This window comes from Dipodomys spectabilis, unplaced genomic scaffold (genome assembly GCF_019054845.1).
Source record: "Dipodomys spectabilis isolate Male_0828 unplaced genomic scaffold, ASM1905484v1 ptg000089l, whole genome shotgun sequence".
In the NCBI taxonomy this organism is placed as follows: Eukaryota; Metazoa; Chordata; class Mammalia; order Rodentia; family Heteromyidae; genus Dipodomys; species Dipodomys spectabilis.
The window spans coordinates 11,251,313-11,268,098 of record NW_024870766.1 but is presented as its reverse complement, the minus strand read 5'-3'; the positions used below and the strand labels follow the sequence as shown (position 1 = coordinate 11,268,098).

Sequence of the window (16,786 nt, the reverse complement as noted above, 5' to 3'; positions counted from 1 at the left end):
ATTGAGACAAGTATTTTACTTAAAAAATTCACACTCACTATGATTATGTCTTTAAATCACCTAGTCTTTGAAATTAAAGTATTATAAAGTTATACTTACTTTTTTGTCTTTGTTGTACTTGGTAAATATCTCCTGGGCTCTCTCTTCCCCTCCATCAGTGAATAACATGATAATCTTATTGCAGTTGGCTCTGGAAACATTATACTGTTTAAAAAAATAGCACATTGTATATCAGTCACAGCCAAAGACAAGGAAGAGAATCAAGGAAGAACGTGTGTGGCTTTCAAGTACTGAGTGAAATGTCTTCTCGGTAGTCTAAGAAGAGCTCCCCATCAAGCCAGGCCCACCCCTCACTCCCAGGCAGCCAAACATCTGGCTATGCCGCTTCTCTCAGACCTCTGATCACAAGCCTTTCTATCTGTGACACCTTCCCTTGACACTGTGCTGTACATTGTAATCTCCCTTCCACATTGCGCTTTCCCTCATAGTATTTTTCACTATTTTGTTCCATAGTACCCTGGTAGAAGAGTGGCTAGCACAGAATAGTGTTTATTTACTCATCAGTAATTCCTAAGTACAGATTAGTAAAGTGATTTTTGAATGACTAAATGGCTGCGTGGATTTCATGCCTCTATGATTTTACGGCACAAATTAAAAAATATCATTTTAAAATGTGCATTCTTCATGTAAATTTTCAATCCCTTTCCGAATAATTCTGTCTTCCTTCTCTCCTAGGTCATTTTATTCTCTTTATCTTAGGTTTCTACAATGACAGATTCTGAAATGACAGTCCTCCGTGCACCGCTCTGCACTTCTTTTGTAAGTGGCTCAACCTGTGGGCTAAGCTCTACCCACAATCCTCTGGGAAAATGTATTGCAGAAATGAGAAAACATTTACCCAGTATGGGAGGTGAGGATCATACTTTCAACTCTACTGCTTCTGGAGACGCACAAACCCAAGTATGGCTCCCATTCTAAGTGGTTCAAAACGAAATGGGCATCTGAAGAGATGGGTGCACAGTGTGAGAAGTTCCATCACTTGAGCCCTAGGTTAGCATGCATGCTCACTGAGGACTTCTGCGCGATTCAGGTGAATCCCCATGGAGAAGGCATGCCCACTCTGGGACTTGTCTTTACATTCACTATCATAACTACCCCCTGGAACATTTTTGAACAGTTAGGAACAACAAATTTAAAGGACACGAAGTAGACATCTACAATTAAGACACTATAAGTGACTATCAGCAGGAGAGGAAATGGTGAGTGTAGAGGATGAGGGTAAATATGGTCAAAGTACTTGACATTCATATCTGAAAAGAAAACAATGGAACCTGTTTGAAATTGTTTTAAGAATCAGGGAAAAGGTAAGGAAGAGGGATAGAAGGGAAGAGATTTATGGTGTACACTATATGCATATATGAAAATGTTATAATGATCCCTCTTATACAAATAATGTATGCTATAAGAATATTAGTAAGGGCTGGGAATGTGGCTCAGTGATGGAGCGCTTGCCTAGCATACACAAAGCCTGGGTTCAATTCCTCAGCACCACATAAACAGAAAAAGCTGGAAGTGGTGCTGTGGTTCAAGTGGTTAGAGCCCTAACCTTGAGCAAAAGAATCTCAGAGAAAGTGCCCAGGCCCTGAGTTTAAGCCCAAAAACCAGCAAAAGAAAAAAAAAGAATATTAGTAAAAGATTAAAGCATTTCTAGTAACCATTTGATGGTTGCAAACATATCGTATTGATACAAAAAATTGATTTTCTACCTAGACATGATTTTTTTCATGTATTATTTAAAGTGAAAGCAAAAGCAGGCTTTAAATTATTTCTTCAAGGTATGATAGGAAGAAAGTGGGGGAAGGTATGTTCCCTGTGTATTCTTTTTTTTTTTGGTCTGGTTGTGGGGCCTGAACTCTGGGCCTGAGCACTGTGCCCCTCAGCTCTTCAGCTCAAGGCTAGTGCCCTACCACTTGAGCCACAGCACCACTTCCGGCTTTTTTCTTTTTGCTTATGTGGTGCTGAGGAATCGAACCCAGGGCCTCAGGCATGCAAGGCAAGTGCTCTACCACTGAGCCAACTTCCTAGCCCCCCTGTGTATTCTTTCTAAGTTTGAATTTCAAAATACAAAGAAGTCACAGATTTCTACCAGCTAGACACATCTGTAGCATGAATTTATCTGGAATACCGGGTGTGTGTCTGTGTGTATGTGAATGTGTGTTTGTGTGTGTGTGTTTGTGTGCATATGTTGGTTCCAGGTCTTAAACTCAGGGCCTAGGCCAAGTTCCTAGCTTCTAATTTAAGGCTGGCTCTCACCACCTGAACCACAGCTGTACTTTTGGCTGGCTTTAAATCAAGATCCTCAGATCTCCTATGCAGGTAGGATTACAAGCCTAAATCACTGGCACCTGGCTTATATCTGCTTGCTAAATCAGCACTGAACCTAACCCAGAGAACCGTCACTCACAGAATACAGAAATTAAGACACAACAAATCAATGATAAAAGAAGAAAAGACATATAGCAATGATGCTCACATTAAGAAGCTGTTCAAAGGCAAAACTAAAGCCTTTCTTATAGTCAGTGATTCCCTTGGCTGTGATGTTGTACACTGCATCCTTCAACACCTTCTTATTTCTCACATTTGCTTGGACGAGGTGTTGGAAGCAGCTCACGTCCTGAGCATTGCTGTTAAACTGCAAAAGAGAAAAAAAAGAAAGAAAAAATGTACATGAATATTAAAGCCAATTATACAATTTCCACGAAACCTGTGTTTTATACATCACAATCCCTTTGCGTTGCTTCTTCTTTTGAAAGGAAAAGTGAACATTTATGCCACACGCAAGCACTAAAGAGTCAGCAGCTGTCTCCCTCTAACCCTTCCATCCATGCTGAAATCCAGGCCATTCTCGGTCCTAGCTCCTGCTTTACTGCCTTGTAAATTGGGATTTGAGATTCACAAGGTCCCTTCTATTTCTCAAATTTGGTGAGTATATAGACAAAAATGACTGAAAGTGAAATGTATTCAGATTTCCAAAAGCATATGCCTGCACAGGAAGCAGAGGGGAAACATTTAAAATTACATGCCATCAGGAAAGGCTAGAGAGGAAGGGCATTGGATGAAAACAGCAAATGTTTAAATTTAATGGTGAAGTCTTCTTATGGAGATAAAACCAAAAAGTAATCTTATAAAATTAAGAACAACTTGTATCCTTTCAGAAATACCACCATGTGGATTAGATGGAAGAACGCAGGTGAATCTTACAGGAAAGGTGAAGGGCGGGCAGGTCACTCCCATACACATCATTGATGCACTAAGCCCAAGTACAGTTGTGGATGTGAGCAAAAAGGCTCTGAACAAGACGCTATGTAAGGATAAGAATATTAGCTCCGGGGATACCTGCTCAGAACTGAGTCCTCTGACTTGAAACTCCTTTGTACAATAAAGATAGTAAATTAATGAACAAATAATAAAGGTAAAACAAAAGAAAACTGAGCACTCTGTAAAATGCATGCATGCATTTTATTTCCGAAAGGATCTGAGCAAGATAAATACTGTGAGATAGATCTGCCATTCATTAATAAGTTTTGTAAGTTGAGAAAACTCTTCAGGCCACAGGGGCTCTAAGTATAACACACATATGAAACAGGAATAAAAACAAACAAATAAAAAACATATTTACTAGCAGACAGTTGATTGGGGAGATAAAAATGTGAAGGATACTCTGATCAATAATGTATCACGCATCCATCTGCAGTGGCTCAAACCCATAATCCCAGCTATTTGGTAGGCAGAGATCAGGGGATTAAGGTACAATGATAGAGTCTCCCATTGAAAAATTAGCCAATAACCAGAGAAAATGTTCATTCCACAATTACATTGCAAGCACTTGGCACATACAGGGTATTTTATAGTAAGTGAAAAAAAAAAAAAAACATTCTGAGGATGTGCTATTATGTTCTTTGTTCTTGTAAAATAAATATGGTACAAAATTGTGGGGTAAGGCCATTTTGATGCAAAAATATAGATTTTTAAAATCAAACATTATTGAACTTATTTATAAAAGTTAACTATAATACACAACATGTAATAAACTCTTATTAGATAATTAGCTTAAATTAATGAACAAAAATAGTAAGTTTATAAATCAAATTGTACTAACAGATGCTATGGCACATATCTACCACCAGATGGCAGTGCAGGAGAATAAAAGGAAAGTTAAACTCTTAAAAATCTTGATTATACTTAAGTTGTTATACATAGATCTCTATTAAAACAAAATTTTATAAAAATTTTTATATTTTTGATAGGACACCTGACAGTAGACATTATATTAAAAACAAAATAAGTATCCTAAGCCCCAGAGAAAGTAGCTGATAGTCTCTATCCATACAACTATGGCTATTTAGTTAGTTTCAAGAAACTAACATCACATCTGACCACCTTTATTAAAAACCATGAACTGCCTAGCAGTACTTTTAATTATATGTTTAGGACCTGTGTTAAAAAGGAAGAAAAAAGAGTACATAAATATATGAATATCTGAGTCACATTTACAAGAAATGAGATGGGAAACCAATAAATAATTCTACCACGAATGAAAAACAAACAAAATGCACTCAAGCACTTCCTTGGGGAATACAATTTTAACCTGATAGAGATCTAGTTGGTAGAACTAGAGTCTCCCATTCTGTTATTTCTGTTTTTAAAAAATCAAACTTATAAACCTATTCCTGTATTATTTGTTAATTTTTTAACTTAGCAAAAATGCATCAATCAAATACTCATAACCTCTACTAATGTTTCACGCTGTTTTGGATCTTGTTGCTGTGTTTTCAGGTTTGAATTTGGGCTTTGTGCTTACTAGACAATTCGTCTAGCCCTTGGGTCACATCCACTTGCTTAAGTTGGATGGCATATAGTTAATGTTTTTGTCTAGGCTGGGTCAGACAAACTGTGATCCTCCTAACTATGTCCTGTGTAGCTTGGATTAAACATACATACCACTGTGATTATCTTATTAGTTGAGAGTGGGTCTCCCAAATGGGTCTCCCAATCCCCATTTTCTCTGGGCTAGCTCCCAAACATTGTCCCTGTGGTCTCTTATCTTTGAAGTAGCATGAATTATAGTATTGCACCATCCTATTTTACATTTTAATCTTGGTGGAATTCATTTTCCTAAAAACGATGATATGACAAGCTGTTTTGTTCATATAGCAAATTTCTACTTTTATTAAATAGCTCGTAACCTACGGTTCTTTGTAATAACTTGGGACTGTGTATATCTTTTATAACATTAAGTCCTTTATGCCTTCAAATGTCTCATGAACATTCAACTTTTAATATTAACAATAAACATTTTAGCTAACAAGATTGAGAATCCCAGGAGAACCAAGCTACACCAGACAAGCATCAGCTAGCTCACTAACCCTTGTCTAACTTTCTGTTATTTTTGAGATGGACCCTAAAAAATGGTTTGAGGAGAAAAATAACTGCTATCGAGCTACATAGAGCAGACCATACATCCCCCATGAGTCAGAACTCAATGATCAACACTCGTGCTGAGCATATCACCAGTGCTGAGCATGGTACCACTGCTGATATATATATTTTATTCATTCCAAAAGAACAAGCCACCCCGCCGTGTCATGCTACTTTTCTACATCTGTGTTTCCACTGAAGTTTAGAAGTGTTTTGGCAGCTTAAAACTGCATTGACAAGTGGATGCGACAGGCTGTCATTTCCAAAGAACTAACCAGGGATCCCATATTTCAACATTTCTACATATGTCTGATATATTCATGTATTCCTTCTTCTAGTTTCAAGACAGGTCATAAATTCAGCAAATATTGCTAGGCCAGTTAGGACTTTTAGGAACTTTCCTGAGATGCGTCATTGTTAGTTTTGTTCCTAGTGTTTATCGAAAGAACACCAGAAGCTGTGGCTTGCGTCCAGTGGAGACACCCTGAGGATCTTCATTAATGTCACTTACTGCCATCTTCGCTCTGGATGTCAGGCCTGTTCCTAATGATAGCTTCCAGCCTGTGGTCTCCATGACCCATTGTGCAAAAGCAGAAACACAGTGATGTAGACTTTTCCACTCTTTAATTTGATTTTAAAAAAGACAGATCCAGTCTACCCATGCCTCAAATAAGCATCCCAGATACAACTGACTCTCAATTATCTCCTTAGAGCTTTAATTTCCTCCTTTCTGAAATGCTGGACTGGACTAGATCACATGGAAAGGCCTTCAATTTCCTACACCTGACAGTTTAACAATCAGAAGAAAATTACATACAGGAGGAATAATAAATCGCATATCTATCAATAAACAAAACAGAATCAGGTTGTTATGATTAAAATGTATTTGTTAGATATTATGGTTGTTAGATAAGGACAAATTCATGATTGACTATAAATGCGATCATGCATCCAACATTTTGATATTTCTCTCTTAAAACAAATATTCCATTCAACTTGACTCATAACATACTCAACATTCAGTCTGCTCACCTTTGTTAAAATGTTGAATGGGTTTCTAACAGTTACAAATATCATTCTTATGTACTGTATTTATATCTGGATATAGAAGTAATCCACAGTTGCTGAATGAATTTAGAAGGTTTTGGAGCAATTGAGATTGTGCTTTTCTTCTAGTTAAGGAACAATGTCTATTTCACTTTGTCACCCGTCTCTCCAGGACATCTGAATCCCCATAGTGCACCTGCTGATTCCCAAGGCCTTGTCCTCTCTGCTGCAGAACTCCAGAGCTACAATCACCTTAACATTACCTATACTACAAATAGTGTTTTCCTCATCGAATTTGAATGACAGCTCTTGAAGACAAACCTTAATGAAATATGCAAATGACCATACATGCTTTGATCATCACATGGAGGAGCAGCCTTGGTCAATATATTCAGCATTCCTATGATTCCTGAAACTTATTACTTAGAAATTGTTCTCTAGTTGAAAATAACTAGCTAAGCTGGGAGCTGGTGTGTCATGTCTGCAACTGCTCAGAAGGGCTGAGATGTGAAGACCTCAGTTTGCAACCAGCCCTGGCAAGAAAGTCTACAGGAATTTTATCTCCAATTAACCACTAAAAACTGCAAGTTGAGCTGCAGGTCAAGAGGTAAAGTGCCAACCTTGAGCAAAAAAGCTGAGGGACAGCAACAAGGCTCTGAGTTCAAGCACTACTCCTTACACACACACACACACACACACACACACACACACACACACACTATTTATACATGCATGCACACACACACGAACAAAAAAATGGCAAAAAGTTAGAGTGTTCTTGGCTGAGTTTCCACAGAGAATGATAAAAGCTCATGGAATGTGTTCACAAAGCAGAGACGCAGCCATATTGATGATATGATTGAATGTGTGTGTAAAAAGCTATATATATATATATACAGTTAGATGTATAGTTATATATAATTAACATCAGTAATGGGAATTTGCTAGAAAAGTTTGATATCTACATAGTACATTCTTTTCAGCACACTTATGATTGACAGGTAATATTGAGAAGGTCATAGGCAAAGGTGAGTCTCAGTGCCAGTGACAGCCTTGTCAACCCCTGCCCTACCTGCCTGGCTAGTGACAGACAAGATACCAAGAGGCAGACAATAAACTGGCAGCTTCTTTCTCTCTGTGTCTTTAGCATGTCTGTGACACGTGCTGTCACTCTTAGCTCTGTGAAACCCCTTCTTGGAACTTTTGGGTCCATATCTGCAGAAAGCTTGCACAGGTCTGTATAGAGGTCAAAGACCCCATTAACATGCAATTAAATCTGTGGCTTTCCCGATGTGTCACCTTGCAAATAGCAATCTAGTTAAAGATTAGACCTTCTTAGGTAGTCTCATCCCTTAGCCAACCACAGCCCAAGCCATTTTCCTAACACTCCAAAATAATTAAATGAGTAGAACCTGGAAAAAAAAAACCACAGGAAAAAATTCATGGAGTTTTTAGTTTGCAAAGTCCCATGAAACAATCCACTAACTTTTATATTAAAAATAATAAATAATTTCAAGATAAAAGTATGCTTTCTGCCTCACCTTGACTATTAGATTGCTATGTACAACTAATTTCCAAGTACCAAAATCTTGTCCTGTCATATTATTAATAGGAAAATGCTAATGCCTGTCAACACATTTTCATAAACTTTCCTTATATTTATAAAGCAAGAATGCTAGCTTCTGTCAATTCCTTTTTAAAAAAGTATTAAATAACCTTTATTAGTTTATCAAGTTACAATAATCCCTAAATTTGTCCTTGTCTTCAGTTTATTCTTCACAGTGCATACTTTTTTTCATATCTTTTAAATGAAGATAGTTCTTGAAAGAACCCACTTTTTGTCTTGAAAGCTAAGTATGTAAAAAGAAAGAACATTGACTTACTTTCTTCCTAGTTTTTAAATTCTCTACCCAATAGGCATAGCTGCATAATAAAAGTGTCCATTATACTAAGGTTTTTTTTTGTCTTGTTTGTTGTTTTTGCTTTGGTTTAATTTGTGCTGCTAGAGAACAAACCAGAGCCCTTAACAAAATTGTAAGTCATGGTATTAGGAAATCCATAAGTTTTAAGATCTTAAAGTCTCAATCAGTGAAAATATGTGCTTATTATCACATCAGTCAATATCCCTCCTTAATTTACACAGATTTCCCTGTCCATAATGGACATGAAACTTTACTGTGGTTGCATTTCATTGAAACATTGTATGGGAATGTGTTTGGGGGTTGGGAGTGGGTGCTACAGGCTGCTTTTGCTCCTTACATCTGGGATGGAGATTTCTAGCCATTTCTCAATTGAGCCACACCTTCACTTCTGGCTGATTAACTGGAGATCGGCATCTCACGGGCTTTTCTGACCAAGCTTGCTTCAAACTTTGACCATCAGATCTCCGCCTACTGAATAACTAGGATTTCCGGCATGGGTCACTATGCCACACTTGTCTGTGTGGGCTTCTATTAAGGCTGTTATCAGTCTACTTATTTCCCATTGAAGATGTTATTTAAATTAATCTGCCATGCAAACCTCTTATATTTCAGGTAATTTTTTTTTTTGGCCAGTCCTCGGCCTTGAACTCAGGGCCTGGGCTCTATCCCTAAGCCTCTCTGTGCTCAAGGCTAGCGCTCTACCACTTGAGTCAAAGCACCAATTTCTAATCTCTTACATTCCAATATTCCAAATTTCAAGCAAACTGCTTTGAATGCTGACACATGAATAAATGTGACAAATTTATGAAGAAATGTCTCCAAGGTTGGTAGAGATGAACTGGCAGAACATGAAAGCAAGAATAATAATGACAATTAAAATGCACCTTAAATGTGACATTTTCTTTGGTGTTCAGTATCGTTCTACTGAGGTAAATATGATCTCGCCCATTTTAAGAGGAGAGAAGTGCAATTGATAACCACAAGTAACTTGTGAAAGGTCATACAGTGGTAGTCTCAAAGGTTGTGCCTTACCCATCATCCCTATAGAATTCTAACAAGCATGAGACCAAAGGCCTGTGGGGGAGAAGTCCGCAGGGACCATTTCCCCAGAGCCTTCCTAACAACGTTCGTGCAGGAATGACGCAAGGGGTCTGGCCATCGTTTTGCTCTTCACTCACTGAAGACTGACATATACTAGTTCTCTTTTTAAGAATGAAACTTTTTGCTGACTTTAAGTTCTTCTATTCAGAGTTTCGGCTTTGATTTGTTTATTTAGAAACAAAAACATGGGTTCTTCTCGCTGCCTGGATCCAGGATCAATGGCCACCTTCTCTTCCCAGTCTCTCGCTTGTCTGTGGCTGCAACTCTCCTTTTGCACCTGCATTTTGCAGACTTTCATTGATTGGTCTAAGAGAGAGCCTAGTTTTAAAATAAACATCTCTTAGGACTAGAAATCTTGAGGCAATTGGTAGGGCTAGGAGAGAAGAGGGAAAATGATGGAAGGGGTGACACTGACCAAGATGCATTGCTCTCAGGTTGAATTAAAACTCTAGTACAACTACTTAAAGGTAACAAAAAGACGTAAACAGAAGCAGTGAAGTTTTTTAATTAAATAAAGTATGTCTCCTACAAACAATATCACACATAAAAGGTATAATGTATAGATTATATTTTTCTGGAAAGAAATTAAATATATAGCATTTTATATAACAAGTACAAATGAGAATTGCTTCCAAGCCGAAAACTGGCTCCAAGATCTTAAAGAGTTAGAATTCCTAACATTTACATGAAAGAGCTAAAAAGCTTCCATTGTTAACTTTGGACATGTTGTAGTAAACCATTAGCCTAAGTTTGCCTTTTATCTTACATGGGCTGGTACCATTTTCTCCCATACATTCATAAACAAGTTCCTCCTTGCTGTGTCAATGCTGGAAACTTGGGCCATAAATCAGACCATGCTGTGATTGAATTTCTGTTCCTATCCTCCACCAGTTCTTCTATCAGAGCTCATAACTAGATTAGTGGGAAAGCAGCTACACAGCACTCGCATTTACACTTTGCCTAACAGCCAGGTTCCTTTCTGCAACAAAGAACATCACTGGAGACAGTGGAAGCACTCCAAAACCACACAGCATTAGCCTTGATATCATATACCTGATTTAGGCATAAAAATGACTATTAGTTTAAAAAAAAAAAAAACAAGCCATGTAAAACTAAACTTAGAGGCTGCTTACTTTTTTCCATCTGGTAGGAACTTCCCAGGAACCTTAGGAAAGTGTAGGTTTATATGGTATGTCTCAGGTCCTGACCACACGGCCTTAGGAAAAACACCTGTTAAGGTCCCCTAGAGAAACCCTCTCCACGTTCCTACAAGTCTTCTTTATATGTACTGCTAAAGTCACATAAGCAAAAAGATCAATGAAATTTTCTAGGTTTGCAAAAAATATATACTAGAGAGCAAACGAGGACATACAAATCCACGCACAAATGTGTGCACACACATAGATACCATATGACACTATAAGGGTATCTTGAAGTTTTTTCTTCCCTGATAATGTCCATGGTATTAAATTATTAAAGTTATATTTGATGAGAAGAGCCATTCTGGTATAAATAAAAAATATAACTTTACTTTTTTCTTAGCAAAATGTTACAGAGACAATATCTTTTTAAATTCATCTGTTTCACACAGTTTATACCCTCCCCCCAAAAAACATAAGGCAAATAAGAAGGAAGGATTTCTTAGAAATTATGAATGCAGTTCATACTAAATATGGGATAAATACAAATATATATAGAGAGATACATATATATCATCCTACCTAGGCAAAACCTGCACTTTATAGTGCTTGCATAATTATCCTCAAGAATAACAATAATCCAACTCAATTATGATTGTTCTTTTGTTCTGGTACTGGGACATGAACTCAAGGTCAGGGCACTGTCCTTTTTTGCATTTTTGTTCAAGGCTGGCATTCTACTGTTAAGTCACAACTCTACTTCCAGATTTTTCAGTTAATTGAAGATAAATGGGTCATGAAGTTTTCTACCCAAGTTGGCCAGAATCTTGATCCCCACATCTCAGTCTCCTGAGTAGCCAGGATCTCTGTTGTGAGAACTGATGCTCAATTTTTCAAATATACTTTTGGCTTTTGTTAACCAAAATAACAGAGTTCCTTAAACATTCCTGCATAACTCAGAAATCACACTTTTTAATCTAAAATAAAATTATAGTTTTAAATTATTCATCTATTAATTATTTTATAATATTTTATATTATTTTAGAATTTATTGTATCAACTATAACTGTAAAATAAGCATATTTATTTTATATTGCCTTTGTAACATTTTCTTTAATGTTAGATAAGTAGGTGAAGATAACTTTTCTCTAACACTGTTTTCTTCTTTGAAACTTTCTAGAACTCTATTCCTTATTCGTAAAATTAACTTTAGTACTATTATCTACCACACAAGGTTGTTGTAAAGACTAAGATATGATGAAATAAAAATATTTTCTGCCAAAATATCAGTCATACACACACAGTATCCCTATTGTATATTTATATGTATTTATATTTGTATGTATAAACACACAGTATATATGTATTATATGTATGTATATGTTTGTATGTGTATCTTAAGATATGTGTCTACATACATATTCCATATTTACAATCATCTATCATTTAATTGAAGATAATTATAGTATCTTAACAATAATAATGAAAGTAAAGCAATGACTAGTCGTTCAGATCTCATTTGTACTAACTTTTAAAGGGCAAGTATATGTCTAGAATAATGAGATCACTTAAAATACTTTAGAAAGCTTTCAACCCAAAACATGTAATATTGATTATTCTTACGTAGTAAAATAAAGGGCAGGGTTAAGAAAGGAATTAAGAGTATGCTTGAAAAAATATCCTTCTACTTGTGGTAAGAATTATAAACAACAAAAAAAGCAAAAAATAAAAATAACCAGGACTAAGAAAGCCTGAGAAGAAGTAGGAGCTGAGATGCAAAGACAGGTAATAAATTTCTACAGAAGTAGAGTTAGAAATCACTATGATTTCATCTTTCAAATGTCAACCTGAAATATTTATCTCACAAATTTTATCTTAAAATGACTTGTGCACATTTCAATCACTTTTATTCCCTCTTTTTGAATATATACCTAAGATATATTCATGATTTTTAACTTGGGGTGTTCAGATGAATTACTTCCTGATGAAATACATCTACAGTACTTTCCGGTGATAACTGGGCCTCATGCTTTCTACTCAGGCTCTTTGCCCCTTTAGCCATGCTAGTAGCTTATTCCCAATTTTTTTCTACAAGCATCACATTCTATTTTCTCATCTGCTTTGATGTCATATAATCAAGCCACACCAGATGAGGACAATCAAGTTAAGATTTACAAAGAGGTGTCCATGTATCTGTAAAGTCTGTAGTAAGATGGTTCAAAGAAACTGTATGAAACTCTTTAGTAGTCATACTCCCTACTAATGATGCTTTTAAGAAGTTATTGAACAATTTTCTTTAAAGAAATACACATTAAAATGGATTTTTTAGGAGAAGTAATAGCCTTTAAAATTAATCAAACAGTAAGAATCCCATGTTCATACCATAAAAGTTCTGTACCTAGGAAGGACCCATTAGTTGCTCATCAAAGGATGAAAGTGCAAAATTTGTCCAAAGGCCACTTAATTAAAAATTCTCTTAAAACATATTTATGAATAGCCTTGCTGAGTTTCTAACTACAGCAAATACTAGCAGTCCTTATTTGCTTTCACTCCAGTGTAACTCATAACTCTCCAAGACTGAAGTCTTGGAGAGCAGCCTCTGTTCTTTCACACTATGTGCTGGGAAGACCCAGGAACTGATGTCTTTTGGCAGCATTCATTAATTTTATATATCCCAGCTCATATTCTCCTTGAAACTATGAGATATTGTGCATTCCCATACATGCACTCTACTCTGGTACTCAGAATCACCCAGGGATTATTTTCCTCATTTCACATCCAATCATTTCCTCATTATTTTCCTCATTTCATATCCAACATTCCTCTAACAGCATTTCTTACAGTTACTTTCCAAATAAACCATATGGACATAAATTATGCAAGCACTTCTATGTTTGGTGGTAGGTATGGAAGAATTGTAGAGCTATTGTTTAAATAGACACACACACACACACACACACACACACACACACACACACAAATGGATTCTAGGCCTCTGGGTGGAATGGGTTTATTTTCACCAAGCAATCTACCAGTAAGAGTTGATCAAGAGTTGCAGGGGACCTATATTTCTTTCTAGGTCTCATGGTTTTCCTTATTTGCAATAACTAGTATATGTCTAGGGCAAGCAGAGAAGGTCAAAAGCTGTGTAAATATGCCCATATAAGATGATGCTAAGTGAAATGAACCCCAAGATAGGGACACAAGTGGTTTTATCTTTCTTGTTTTTTAATGTATTTATAATGTACTATGTGATTTTGTTGTTGTACTTTCTTCCCCCATGGTATATAACCCCTGTTTTCACTGTATTTGATTCCGGTGCCCTACATCTTGTGTGTGTGTGTGTGTGTGTGTGTGTGTGTGTGTGTGTGTGTGTGTGTGTGTGTATGTTTTTTTATTTGGGGAGGGGAAGGGAAAAAACAAAATGCTTGAATAAGGATACAGGTTGACCCATTGCAACAATGAGATGTACAAGATACTAAGTTGAAAATGAACTTTACAACCTGAGGGCAAGGAGGGAGGGAGGAGTTGGGGAAGTGGGAAGGGAAGGGATGGCAGGAGAAAAAACAAAGGAGGAAGTATCAATGCTCAACAGGAAATGTACTCATTACCTTACTTATGTAACCTCTGTACAGTAGCTTTACAAAAAAATATTTTAAAAAAAAGAGTTAGAGGGGAATGTAGAAATAGTATAAGATAGAAAAGAAAAAAATAAATTATTTTGACTTTAAAAGACGATAATCCTGAATATAATGTTGTTTCCTTGTTTGTTAAAAAGTGTGTAATCTCCATTTTTTAAAGAGTTGATTGGATGGACACTCACTACTCCTCACAGCTAGCATCTACAACGGTTTGTTTCAGTACGCCCTCTTGTAGCGAAAGGCTGTGCTGCCTACACCAAGAAAAGGATGGCCCAGTAACCCAAGGTCTTTGGTTTTGAGTAAGGATAATTCTGAAATGATTGTGCTATATTGCTTCCAGTATATCTCATCCATCTTGAGTCCCTTATATTAAATTAAGATTCATTACTTGGCTTTCTCTTTTCCTCTGCCTCGATCCTCTTAATTAGAAACATCTCTTGTGATCACCTCCAAAATTAACTACTTATTTCTGAACCTACAACTGAGGTTTATTTCTGAAGAAGCCACAGAAAGACAGTAGCCATATTTAGTATCTGCTGGTTTTAAATAGACCCTTATAATTCTGCCAAGTTTGTATTTATGTAAAGTGTGTGAGCTCTTCTTGTTCGCTATAACAAAATATTTTAACAGTGACTCCAATGTTCTTTAAGTTAATATAATTATGCACAAATCAAACTAAATAAGTATTTTCTCTGATCATCATTGCATTTCACTTGTTTGTGTCTAAGTAAGCAGCAAACAAAAAATATAAAATGAGCCTGTAAATTCAGACTGACCCAAACCAGAGACTTTATACAATATCAAGTATTACTAAATAATATGCAGATCACAGACAGATTAAAAAATGTCTACGGTTCACAGGAAGCAGGGTTCAGAACGAGGAAGAAGCAAAGCGCCCCAGTTCTTTTATTTTCATTTCAGCCACATTCCTCTGGCCTCTATGAAATCTCACAAAGAGTTCCACTTGACTGCTTGTAAAGTTATTTAAATCTTGTGAAGGAAATTATATGGTGTGCAAAACATTATCTAGGGAATATTTTCTATAGGTACATTATGTCCAGGCACATTCTACTAACAGCATCTTAGGGATAAACTCTCTTCCTCTTAATAAATATCATGAATCTAGTTACCCAGAGCTTTAGTTGACATTGGATTGTTCCAGGTTTCCTGCCTCTTCTGTCATGGATGACATCTTTCCATGGGTGTTGCAGATTAACTACTTTGACTTTTTTCTTCCCCAAGTGGTTTCAGAGCCAGATCCAATATGATTCACTCATTTCAAAATGACCTCACCACCAATTCCTGTTTTCCTGCCCACATCCCCGGAATATGAAATATTTTGTCCAAATTCTATAAATTCAAACGTCACATGGTAACAACCATTTGTGTTTTCTCATTTGCTTCAGATTTCAGTAGTTTCAAAGAATCATTGAAATATGTATAAAAGACTTGATGGTTCCAAATTATCTGTTTCAATTATCTATTGGTTGTTGTGTTGGTAAGAGAAATAAACTTGATAAAAATCATGCACTTTGGACATTTGTCCAAGGCAAAAACAAGTATCACACAGCAGAGAAAACTGCCATCTATTTTTATGTCCAGTATGCTACTTCCTAAAGGGGCTCAAGTTACCATTTTACAATCCTCTGAGTGAAGGAGACTAGGAGGAATGCTATTCACTCAAATTCATTTTATCAGCTGCATCTCTCACAGGTAATTGCTTAGGAAACAAAAAGAGGTAAGAGCATGAAGTATAGGAGAACCAGTATCTAAGGAAGGATAGATCAGTTAGGAAGCTGGTAGAGCAAGAGGCATACCTCACTTAGCTTAATAGGTAACTAAAGTCACAGCATACTAGGATTTGCAGATACAATTCAGGAAAATGGAGTCATCTCATACTTACGGAAGCCACATTCACAAAATCATCATCTGAGAGAGTTTCTAGCATTTCCGAGACAGATGTTCGTATCAGTTTAAGGGTCAGCCCACTAACACTTCCACTCCTGTGAACACACAAAGGGCTCCATGTTACTCACCAGCTATGGAAGCAGCAGCACTGTAAGGAAATATACTATATCTCCATCACGAACTTAAAACTCAAGCAATGTGTTTCTTTATAAAATATCAGAAGGAAAACAGATGTAATAGAAATTATAAAGTCTTCCTTTTTTCCTACTAATGTTAGTAGGAAGGTATTTTTTGTAAAAACTACCCAAATTGCATATTAAATGATGATTGGGAAAAAAAACAACCAAAACCATTTGTTCAGTGAGAGTACAATCACTCATCCAGGAAATCTATATGAAATACCATTTCTGTAAGCTGAGTTAGAACTACAGTCCACAGGGGTAAAGAGGCACAGTCGCAGTCAAGGGGCTGTTTGACTTCCTTAAACCCACCATCATTATTAAGTTAGTGACAGCAGCACTAGTAGATTTGTGAACAAAACCATAAAGCA

General features: G+C 36.5%; 1 protein-coding gene across 1 annotated transcript in view; it reads right to left on the bottom strand.

Annotated features, from left to right (window-relative positions):
* Cacna2d1 (calcium voltage-gated channel auxiliary subunit alpha2delta 1) overlaps positions 1–16,786 on the bottom strand; it is a 270,236-nt gene that overhangs the window by 61,233 nt on the left and 192,217 nt on the right. Inside the window, exons 8-10 of the mRNA XM_042684525.1 lie at positions 16,232–16,331; positions 2,534–2,692; positions 100–204 (exon numbers count right to left, since the gene is read on the bottom strand). Of these exons, the coding sequence (XP_042540459.1) occupies positions 100–204; positions 2,534–2,692; positions 16,232–16,331 (364 nt within the window). The remainder of the gene's footprint in view (positions 1–99; positions 205–2,533; positions 2,693–16,231; positions 16,332–16,786) is intronic.